At 38.7% G+C, this 11,956-nt stretch overlaps 1 protein-coding gene across 1 annotated transcript; it reads right to left on the reverse strand.

The window, feature by feature from the left end:
• Positions 1-3,807: 3,807 nt before the first annotated feature.
• On the reverse strand, positions 3,808-11,191 carry slc13a5b (solute carrier family 13 member 5b). Its single transcript, XM_030745097.1, has 12 exons — positions 11,021-11,191; positions 10,114-10,242; positions 9,842-9,978; positions 9,437-9,657; positions 9,096-9,276; positions 8,878-9,000; positions 8,528-8,740; positions 8,326-8,432; positions 8,096-8,217; positions 7,527-7,688; positions 6,311-6,448; positions 3,808-5,527 (listed from the first exon to the last, which is right to left on the reverse strand). The coding sequence occupies exons 1-12, from the start codon at positions 11,117-11,119 to the stop codon at positions 5,402-5,404; spliced, it is 1,758 nt and encodes a 585-aa protein (XP_030600957.1). The 5' UTR covers positions 11,120-11,191; the 3' UTR covers positions 3,808-5,401.
• Between the last annotated feature and the right edge of the window lie 765 nt (positions 11,192-11,956).

Raw genomic sequence — 11,956 nt, forward strand, 5'->3', positions numbered from 1 at the left:
TTTTACTGGCCCATTTGAAATCACACATATGGCTGGTTTCCACCCTGCTAATCACTCACCTGGTGTCACACATCATTACTCGCACCTGCTGGTTGTTAAGCCGAGTGAGCCCAGACCTTAAAGACCTGTCTACCTTACCTTGTGTTTGGCATCATTGTTTTTAGCACCACCTCACATGTGTGACTGTACAGTTATTTCTTTCATTTTGGTATACTGTATTAACACATTGGACCTAAAACAAACATGAAACCTGAACTGGAAAAAAAAACTGTTTTGTGTTCTTTTCTCTTTTTTACTGTAAAAACCGCGAACATGTTTAATGAACTTTTTTCATAGTTTAAAATACAAATGTAGGTTGTAATTTACAAACACACATGTGTCACTCCTCCTGTCGTATACCTGGAGACAGCATTTACATTTGAATCTGCCTTTGGTGGCTTTTTGGCTAGCGTCTGCCTTGTTCATGACTACACAGTACACTAAATATACTACACACACACACTAAGTAAGTACATGAAATCTCTCAAATTTCAAAGCTTGCGATAAGTGTTGCCGACTCTCTTTCATCATCCCTCTCACAACTTTACCTGTTCCTCTGCAACCAAATGCCACGTGTTGACATATCATTTTTTTGATTGGTTAATGTTATGTATTTTTCCACAAAAAGGAAAGGGGGTGTCGTGATATTTTATTTCATATTATATAGGACTACATACAGGAAAAAGCATGCCATAAGTTATTGATCATAACTCTTTTACTTGGTCTATCAACACAATTTAAAACTGGTTTCAAGTCTGCACTTTTGACACACTGAAATGGCTGCGTCCTGCTGCTACATCATCCTAAATTGACGAAGTCCTTTGGACACGTCTTTCAACTCCAGAGGGCCAAACATAGGGATTTTTTCCAATTTTTTTCAATTTTTTTTTACCTTAACTCAATTATGGCACAAAAAAAAATGATCAGGTGACCTAGGGGCCACTGACCATCTTTCGTGCAAATTCGGTATGAATCACACAGTTTTGCTATAAAATTGTTAACAAACAAACAAACAGACAAACGTACTAAAAGCAATACCCCGTTCCCCCCTTACAGGGGTGGGGTAAAAACAGAATACAATAATTTGCAAATCTCATAAAGCCATATTTTATACAATGATACTTAGAAACCATATCAAATGCTTAAAGTTTTAGTTTACAGTATATATCATTAAAAGATTCAGAGAATTACAGAAATCTCTGTGCATAAGGGAAAAGGCTGAAAATCAACATGGGATGCCCCCGATCTTCAGGGCCTCAGGTGGCACTGCACAGAAACAGGCATGATTCTGTCATGGAAATCACTGCATGGGCTCAGGAACAGCAGCATATGCTCCTATCCAGATGACGTCTTTTTCAGGGAAGGCCTTTCATATTTCAGCAAGACAATGGTCAACTGCATACTGCATCCATTAGAACGGCATGGCTTTGTAGTAGAAGAGTCCAGGTACTGACTGGCTTGCCTCCAGTCCAGACCTTTTATGAGTTGAAAACATTTGGTGCATCATGAAATGAAGACAAAGAAGACCCAGGACTGTTGAGCAGTTAGAATCAATGAGAATATACCTCTCCAACAGTTGGTCTCCTCAGTTCCCAAATAATTATGAAGTGCTGTCAGAAGAAGAGGAGACGCTACACTGTGGTAAACATGGCGGTGTCCCACCTTTTCTCAAACATGTTGCTGCCACCAAGAAAGAAAATAAAAGAAAGAAACTAACAAGAGGAGCCTGTGATACAGCTCCTCTTGGCACAGCAATGGTATTTGGCACAACAGAGCATGCACACAATAATTTTGCTTGCTTAAACTGCCGGACAAGACAGTTAAAAAAAAAGTGACCCAAGTTTTACTTAAAAACATGCATTTCCCAGGTTAAACATTTTATATGTTTTCTATACTGTGGAAAAAATGTGGGTTTATGACATTTGCAAATCATTGCATTCTGTTTTTATTTACATTTTACTCAGCATCCCAAGGTTTTTGGAATTTGGGTTGTAAATCAGCTCCGGATTTTAATCTCCCACAGTTGATAGTACTTTGGTCATCGTTAATCTTCACCTGCATTTATTGTTTTTGCTCTTAGTACCTTAAAATTTAAACATTTTTCTTCATTGCTGACTGTTGCTGATTTGCAGTTAATAAAAGTATAATGATTTATGCAGACTCCCACCCATTGCCACCAAACAATGAATGTACTTTGGCCTGAAGTGAGCAAAGAAAAAACCCTCTGTCCTCTTGCTTTTGGCCTCACTCGTGTCTGAAGCTTAATTGAATACTCCAATTGCTAACTGAAACCATCTCTACACTCAAGTCCTTATGCACAATGGAGGATTGATTGTATTAGACAGGCAGCATATTGTGCTCATATGTAACTGATCCAGAAGAGGTGAAAGGGCTATGTGGTTTTAAAAAGCCTTCCCATCAACAAAATACTCCCAAATGCAACAGGTGGATGAAATACAAAATGTGCTTTTTGACCTCTTCTGTGCCTTGAAGATACTCTTAACTCCCTAATTACTTTATATTTTGTGCAAGTCATTCATTAAACTTACTTCTTGCTTGGTCAGCAACTAGAAAGCCTTGTTTATAATGGGTTCATAGAAAAGTGTGTTTAGGTTCACCAGAGGTCTTGTGTGCAGTCAGCTGCATAAAATCTTAGCAAAGTGAACAGTTAGTAGGTTGAATTTCCTGCCAAGGCCTTACATGTATATATAGCCAATACTGTAGGCCATGACACAAAACGATGTGTTGCAATTGGATAATGAGTGGGTGACTCAGAGGCAGCAAAAGGAGAGAAAGACACTGTAATTACATAAGTTTTCCTTCCCATTGGGACACGAGATCATAGTGATCTAAACTGCTCTATGCACCCAACCGCTTGTTAACCAAAAACCATCTAACATTTTAATTGTCCCAAAAGAATGGGGTCAGAACTTTGATGTGATGCTTTGATTTTTTTTTTTTCTCTCCCTGCTACCTTTTGGCCATGTTTTCTACAGTCACACCATACCACCAACATGCCTTGTTGATGTTTACTGCCCTTTATGCAGAGTCTTATGATTGGCTATTGTCATGTCTTTAAAACAGATACCCAACATGATGATACTCATCTTGATACTTACAGGGTTGTATTAAAGTGCTCTGGCAGGTCTTTAAATGGAGACGTGAAATGGCTTCTTTAAGCTCATAATGCTTATGATACACGACAATGCAGAACAATATCCCTGCCTTGAACCTAGTCTCACAAGATTACGATGTCATAGAGCTCTTGCCATTAGGTGTGGCCTTTGAGTCCAGGCTTATTGTGGCTTTCCACGCTGTGTTTATAGGATTATGTCAGCTTTATGCATAAGACAAGAGGTCAATAAGCAAGAGGCAGAGAAACATATGTGTACTTTAAAACAGGAATGATAGTCATATGCAGCTGAGAAAGAGTTGAGTGGTGATGAAAGTCAGATAATTTTGTTTTGGTGACAGATGACAATGGTGTTGTCACAGCTAAGACTAATCATTTGTTATACGTGCTTCAATAAATCATCCTCGCTATTTAAAATCATACGAGAAGTTACAGGTGCTACTAGTCAAAATATGACTTGAACAAAGATCATGCCTTGTTCATTAAATAACATTGTGTATGGAAAAGAACTGTTTTTTTCATTGTTATTGAGCCTCTGTATGTGAAGGCATTTGAACAGAAAGAAAGAAAACATCAAAACACATATTTCTATTTTTTTTATTGTTTTTTTTTAAATATAATTTTACATGTGCAAAAGTCTCAAAACTGAAGAAAATATTTAACTATATACAGTAATTACTAAAAACCACTTTATTGCAATTCATACATAACTAATATTCCTATACGATGTTTTACAGTGTCAGGACAAACTGTATTGACTCAAACATTTCAAATGTGTTTACAGGACAATAAGACAGCCTGTTTGTGCAGATTACATACAGATTTTATTGCTTCATCGAGGTGGAAATTTTAAAATCCAAAGAAAATATATGTCTCTAAAGGAGTTGGTTTGGATGCAAAAAGGACAAAAATGTTTAACATTGTGATTCTGCACATTAGCCCTGAATTGATCAATACCAAAGTGAGCAACCTAACCATTTGCATTTGTTACCTTAAATCTGTTAAGAAATGTTCACTTTCAAAGCCTTCAGTACTTCACAAGTGACTTAAAATATATTTTTTAAAGAACTGCCAAAACTACAATGTGTGCATTTAATATTTAGTATTTCACAACTGTGAAAATACAGATTTTGACCCCAAAAAAAAATGTATCAGTAGTAAAAGTAATTATCAGCCAGCTGAATTGCTCTTGTCATTGTTATATTATATGGAATGATAATCACTGCTACTTTATTAACAAATAGAATTTTATCGTATCAGTTCAAAGCTGTGTTAATTCTGAGAAAAGTTACATTGGTTTGTGATATTTTACAAAAGCATGGTGTAAAATCACTGAGAAAGTTAATCAGGAGCTACAGCTGTGAGACAAATGATTATAAAAATGACAATATGTTACTTGGAAGTATTGTCAAGTAAAGCAGAAGTAGCATAGATGAAAATTAAGTAAAGAAAAAGTATCTCAATTTTTTTCAAGTTACATCACCAAGTTATTACAGTATGGCTTATTGCTATAAAAATATTGCTACATGTAAAATAACTTTGACTATATGAACAGCACTTTCTGCCATTTTGTTTTTGATAAAAAGAAAAAATTGTGCTTTTCAAACTGGTTGTTTGTGACTCTGATTGGGTCTGCCGGAGGTTTCTTCCTGTTAAAAGGGAGTTTTTCCTTCCCACTGTTGCCAAGTGCTTGCTCATAGGGGGTCATTTTGACTGTTGGGTTTTCTCTGTAATTATTGTAGGGTCTTTACCTTACACTATAAAGCACCTTGAGGTGACTGTTGTGATTTTGCTCTATATAAATAAAATTGAATTGAATTAAATGGGTGTCTTTTGGTGTATTTAAGGAAGTAAAGAACGTAAATACAGACACCATACTGTCTGTATATGTATATGGTTTCTATAATTTCATTGTTTCAAATAAATATATGTATATGCATGCATAAGAGGTCTAAACTTCTTTGAAGTTTAACTTAATTATGATACCATTTTTAAGACTATTTTCATGCAATTCAACCATTTTTCTTCCTAATTATGTAGATCACCACTTTCTTCTAGGAGGAAGACTCAAGTGTCATTGAAAACAGGCTTTGTGAGACTTGTGTCCTAATGGCAATCGGACATGTGCAGCTCACAGTGTGGTCCAGTACTGTCGCTCTGACCATAGGTCTTTGTCTGGCACCTGTGGATAGGCCTGTGCACGGATCCTGTCTTACTGCTGAACCAGTCTCACACCCCGGTGGCATTGGCCCAGGCAGGGACAGAGTCTAAGTGAAACATTGCTTTACCCCAGCTGTTAATGGCCAGTGTAATGCAAAGGATGCCGATGATGTTCATGACTATTCCTGTCCTGGCCTGGTGGAAAAGAAACGAATGCAGATTTAAAGATGTTGGTAAATGTTAACATTTGAATATGTTGCTCAAAGTTATATGAGAAGATCACTATCCCTAAAATCATGATGAGTACCTGAGGAAGATGTAGTAGACCAAAAATATTTCTTTAAATTTATTGGGGGGCTATCAGGACAGTGAATAAATCTTCTGTTAAATGTCAGATATTCTTAAGATTATTTTTGAGCACATGGAAGTGTTTGGGATGTTCAAGCTCACGCTCTTTTTGTATTATACCATTTTTATATTTGACTAGCAAATCCACAGCTATAATTTAGTCAGAAGGTGTTATGAGTCATGAGTCCCAAAGTCATAGTAAGCTTATATAAATGACCTGAGTTGAAATCATATCAGCTTGAACAGAAAATGTGCTTAATCTGATTCTTATTAAAGTGCTTTATGAACATCCAAAGATAAGACAGAGATTTTAGATAGATTGCCGCTGCCTTCAGTAGTTGGTACTCTGCCTGCTTGGAGTGACTCACCATGGGTTACATCTCTCCAGTGGTAAAATTTACAATTCTAAAACATTGTAAAGCATTTCACTTCACTTTAAGTCTGAACACAACTAAAGAATGCCACTGACTCTAACTATCATCAAAATGTGACTGCCATTTAAGAGATTCAACCACAAGTTTTAATGAATGGAAATTCTGTAGTCCAAGCAGTTTAACACTGGCCCTAGAGTCACAGCACTGCGACATGTAATTTACACAATAAACATACCAAAACCAACGCCATACTTACCATGTCAGCAACCTTAAGGTATCCATAAGAGAAGACTATGGCATTGGGAGGAGTTGCGACAGGCAGCATGAAGGCAAACGAGGCACTTAGAGTACAAGGAACCATGACGTAGAGTGGGTTGATTCCAATGGACTGAGACTGCAATAATCACACAGAAGGTCTCAGCAGTCTGACTCAGAGATGAACATAGCCTTGATCACAAAATCCTCCACTCCTCAATCTGGCTATTTTTCTGCCACCTTAATCACCAACCCATAACTCAGAATGAAATGTATGCAATTCTGTGTGAAGTGAAAACTCTCATTAGGTGTGTGTAATTAAGATGTAAGTCCTGCTTGGCTTGGTGCTGAGTCATGATATCTAAAATAGAAAAGACCTACATATGTGGTGATAATGGCTGACTTTTAAGTCACAGGAGACATTACTCAGTGGAATTTGTTTCTGAATTGCATATCCTGCAGCGCGCTAGCTTACAAGCGCACAGTAATTTCTGGTTCTCAAAATAAACAAAGAGTTAAAGAACTTAAGTTTATAGTTAGTTTTCTTCAAACTGCAGCTGTATATCAGGTCACCACGATGACAGTGTTTTGTCTTGTCAGAGGGTTTCTGTCTAAATTAAATGCTAAAGATTCTCTTGACAGGATGACACACAAAGTGACATGCCACAAGCCACAATTGCCACAAAGTGTTCTCTCCATGCTTTTAGCTGTGTGTGTGAATCTGATCAAATCACCTATTTTCCCTTTTGAGTCTTTCTGTTTGCATACAAAGGCTGGTCATCCCTGTGCATCTACTTGGCTTTTCCTTCAACATATCAATAAATCTGAAAATCACTACTTGCGCTTCACAACCCATCTTTGGCATTCTGTCCAGCGCTCAGCTAGTGGGCACAGTAACGCTATTCTTCAGCAGCAGCAGCAGTGGGGAGGCACTGGGCTGAATTGGTGTTTGGCAGGTTATTAATGGGAGGAGGGGCCCACAGAAGGGGGCCAAACATATTCAGCCTGAATGACCATCAAGATGGGTAAACCAAACGTGGGAAAATAGGCCAGCTCTTGCTGGTTTCAATGTTGAACTCCAGTTGGGGAAAAAGTTTTACACAATGACACACTTGACATAAATGAGCCCTGGCATCCAAACAGAACTGTCTGTCTTGTCTGCCCCCCCCCCCCCCAAAAAAAAAAACATATTTCACTTTCTCTTTATGAGCTCTTACCATTGAGGCTAAGACAGGTAGGAAGAGTGTTGCAGTGGCTACGTTACTGGTGCATTCTGTAAACGTGGCAATGAGCAAGCATAAGACAATGGCAATTGCCCAGGGAGGGATGCTTTGCAGGGGAGTCATCTGATCTCCAATCCACTTTGATAGTCCTGACACCTAAAGACACAACAAGACAAAGTGCACATTTTCTTTAAGGCAACTGTAAGCCAGGCTTGCATTAGCTAAAATGTAACTGTATTTGCAGAATACCAATAACATCCGAATCCACTGTCTTATGAATCATTTGGTTTGCATAAACTAAAGCGTTATTATAGCAGGAGAGCAAAGAAAAAAAAATGATTCTGATACCACTGAGAACACTCAGACTAAACAGCTGCTGAATTAGATAAACATATCTCTATGAATCACCATGCCACTAAAATAAACAAGCAAACATAAAAAAAGATGACTGAGAGCTGCCAGGATGTAAAGTCACTGAATGGTTGTTGTGAGCGTCTACATTTCTTAAAACATTTTTATTGTCACCATAATCATTGCATTCAACAATGGTCTTTGTTACTTACTTCACTGCCCTTAGCCAGAGCAAACCCTCCTCCAAGAAGAAGCACAATGCCCCAAGGTAATTTCTTTTGGACAGCTTTCCAGGTGAGAAGACGAGGTGTTGGGCCAGCAGTTTGACGAGGTACTACAGATCGAATAAATTAATCGTCAAAGTTTCATTACTGCATAGCCTACTCTTCTCAAACTTAGAACAGTAGGACGCATAATATATTCTTCAGAAATGATGGCTAACCTGTGTCAAAACTGTGAGTCCTGCATGAGCAGAAGCGCGGAGGTTTGGAGGGCAGAACAAAGAGAAGGACTGCAATAAAGACTGCCACCGTGGCATCTGAAACATACCTGAAAGATGGAGAGACAACAAACATCTGAATATACGGATAAATGATAATTTGGTGTAGAATTACAAATTTAAAAAAAAAAATGTGTATGCAAACTCTGCTTGGGAGTTGAAGATATCTGTTGCCCAGCCAGTGATAAAGCCTGGATCCCTTGTGAACCACAGCAACACCAGCAAAATGAAGAGACACAGGACACTTATCTCTCCAAAGGACATCGGCCCCAGCAGACGATGCTGCTCACGGATCACATTATATGCAGCGATTTCCTTTTCTGTCTTCACAGCCCCACAGCCCCAAGTCTTCTTAAAGCTGGGGGGGATCAGAGGAGAAGAAAAATCTTAGTGTCACCTCTACACTCACTCACACTGTTGGTGCGGTAAAAAGCTTCTTGATGTTGATTCAAGTCTCTGTCACTATAATTAGACTTTAAGCATTACCAAACTCACTTGAATCCCATGAAGACAAACTGCAGCCAAAGCCATGCCACTGTGAGCATGAGGATCATGTTTGGAAAGGCAAAGCCGAACCAGGAAGCAAAGTTAATAATGTCCCCATTTTCAGGAAACAATCTAATGAAAAAACAAAGAAAACAATAGAGAGCAACATATTTATGAATATGTTTTGAAATACTGGTGGAATACAAAACTGATAAGTGAACACTCACTGATTCATCTGGCCCATGAGCACCAGATTGGGACCAGTTCCCGTCAGTGTGGCTGTTCCTCCAATGCTGGCAGCGTAACAAATACACAGGGTCATGCCTTTACACATTTGCCGCCTTTCTGCTGCCTCCTTCTGCCTGACAGCCTCCACCGTTGCATCTAAGAAAGTTACTACTACTGGGCCTTTAAACAAAGAGCATGAAATAAAAAAGGGCTACTAGCAACATAATATTCTACAAAGAAAAAGGCTTTTACTCTTTTCATTTTTATTGAAAGTTTTTTTTTTTTTCCCCCCTGGTCAGGCAGATAGATCATTGTAGTTACAAAGTTACAAAGGACTCACCTTGTCCCTCACTCTGTTTCTCTGTCTGTGAATCAGCTTTATTGTCAGTCTCTGATGTCTGGACCTGCTCATCTGAGCTGAAGATTGGAGGCATTTCTGCCTCACTTGTGTTTAGCTGTTCCAGCACTGCTTGGACAATTGGCACCATCATAGCTGTGGTAGCAGTGTTACTGATCCACATGGATAAGAACGCTGTTACACCCATGAAGCCCATCATCAGTCTGTCAAGAAAATAAAGAAAACAAAGTTAGTGCCCTTGGGTTGGAAGATGGAGCAGCGAGTTAGACTTTCAGACTTTTGTGATGGTGGCGAAAACATTATTTTCCTAATTGGCATTGTAACTGTGCTTTTGATAACATAACTGATTAGATATAATGTAGGTCTCAAAGGTGAATCACTACTCACAGTGCTGGACGCACACCAACGACGAGCAGCACTCTCAAGGCTATGCGCTTGTGCAGATTCCAGTGCTCCACGGCTACAGCAACCATAAGCCCTCCCACAAACAACATGTTTGTGTCCTTTAGGTACTGCATGCACACCTGAGGCAGCAGGGTCACAAGATGTATGTACACATGAATTATACACTGTGGCATATATATATATATATATATATATATATATATATATATATATTTTTTTTTTTTTTTTTTTTTTTTTTTTTTTTTTTAACTTACATCTTTGGACTCCATGATGCCAAACAAGGGGAAAAGGACAGCTGGAAGCAATGAGGTTACAGCCAGAGGTAGGACCTCTGTGCACCAGTACACTGCCATTAGGATTATCACATAGGCACATCCCGCCTCCTGCATTAAGACAAAAAAGTATAACATACAAAAAATTGATAAACACATAACAAAGGCCTTACTTTAGGTCTGTGTCAAGAAAATGTCTAGAAACAGTGAAGATCAGTAACTATTATGCAGTTTTAAAGGGATGCTATGGGGGTTTAAAGGGTGAAGATAAATTGATCTAGTTTCTGATCAACTGCTTCTACATTTATCTGGATTGAACCAGTGAGATCTAGACAACACTTGAATTATTAACTATGCCACATTAATTTAGAAAAAAAATTCAGTTAATTATCAGTTGCCTTCTTGCTTGAAAATTAATACGTCTGTTTGTATTAGATGCGTCTCCACTCTGCGTTTTTTTTCCACAGCTGTTTTGCATTTAAACCTATGCCTATGGTAACATACTTGCAGCCTGTGCGTGCATGTCTCTCTTTCCCACGCAAAGCAAACAACGTGGAAAGAGCCCTTTTTACTATGTGGTCCCACGCTGGTCGTAACCCCTCATGCTGACAAAAAAAGGAGTTAAAATAACAGGACTGGAGAGCGCACCAGCCGCAGCCAACACTGAACACTTCTCACTCTCGCTATGCGCATCAACAGGTGCAAGAGACCGAGTGCAATTAAAGGCATTTTAAGTAATACCCATGAGTGTCTAATCAGCTGAATTTGCACTGAGCTTAGTTGATTCAAGTTTTTTCCCTTTTAATTCAGCAATATTTCCCTAATTAAAATGACTTTGTTCTTAATCCTATCATCTTATCTGTATGGCAAGTTTGAAGCTGTTACATACCTGTGTCCCGATCACTAAAGGCAGTGGAAGAAAAAGTAAAGGAGTGGAGAAGAGGATCAGCTCGTTCTTAACAGAGTAAAGAAATTTTAAGAATGCCATCTTGAAAGGAAAACGGAGAAAAGCAGACTTCGTACCGTGAGCGGCACTTTTGAGGCGCAGAAGAGAGGAGGAGGAGGGGGGGAGTCCCACGAAAATAAAAGAGAGAAAGGGACGAATCGTAATGAGGAGACAGAGAGAGAGAGAGAGAGAGAGACAGAGAGAGAGAGAGAGAGAGTGGGGTGGATGGGGGAATGGGGGGGTGGGGTAGTTACAAACACTGAAACTAAACAGCTGCCCGATTAAAAGCGAAAAAGTTCCTCCACATAATCAGCACAATAATTTACAAATATTTTCTCTTGGCATCGAAATTCATCTTCACTGTTACCATCTTGAACGTGAGGATCCTGCAGCCAACAGCAGCATCCGACAGTCACTGCGTGACAAACTGCCGTCACGATGAGTTATTGTCGCAAGGCCTTTCATTGGATGAACAATAATAGTTGAGGGCTGAAGTAATCTTCATCAGTGAGTTACATCACGGTCACTTTTATATTTTGTCAGAAAATTATAAATAAATGTAGGAGTCTTAGCCTAGAAAATGCCGAAATCGCGAGTTCACAAGAAACTGCAGGAAACTTTTAGGATCATAAAAAATAAAAATGGGTTTTCACATTTCACACACACAAAAATAATCAAACAAAATGAACAAAAATGACAAAACAAGCTTTGATTAAACAAAGAACATCCCTCATACATGGTTGTTTTCTCAGCCTCTAACCCACTTCGTGAATTACTCATGTAATGTTAGTGACATTATTTCAAATGATAACCATTTAGTTATTCATTATCATACATCATTACTGGTGCAACTAGTGTTGTGGAGGAGCTGGAGCCTAT

This window comes from Archocentrus centrarchus, chromosome 13, assembly GCF_007364275.1.
Source record: "Archocentrus centrarchus isolate MPI-CPG fArcCen1 chromosome 13, fArcCen1, whole genome shotgun sequence".
Lineage (NCBI taxonomy): Eukaryota > Metazoa > Chordata > Actinopteri > Cichliformes > Cichlidae > Archocentrus > Archocentrus centrarchus.

Coding starts and splice junctions, on each gene's coding strand:
- slc13a5b (XM_030745097.1), bottom strand. CDS start 11,119: ATGGCATTCTTAAAATTTCTTTACTCTGTTAAGAACGAGCTGATCCTC. Junction 10,243..11,020: donor CTTTAGTGATCGGGACACAG/GTATGTAACAGC, acceptor GTCTTAATGCAG/GAGGCGGGATGTGCCTATGT. Junction 9,001..9,095: donor CTCATGGGCCAGATGAATCA/GTGAGTGTTCAC, acceptor TTTTTTCATTAG/ATTGTTTCCTGAAAATGGGG.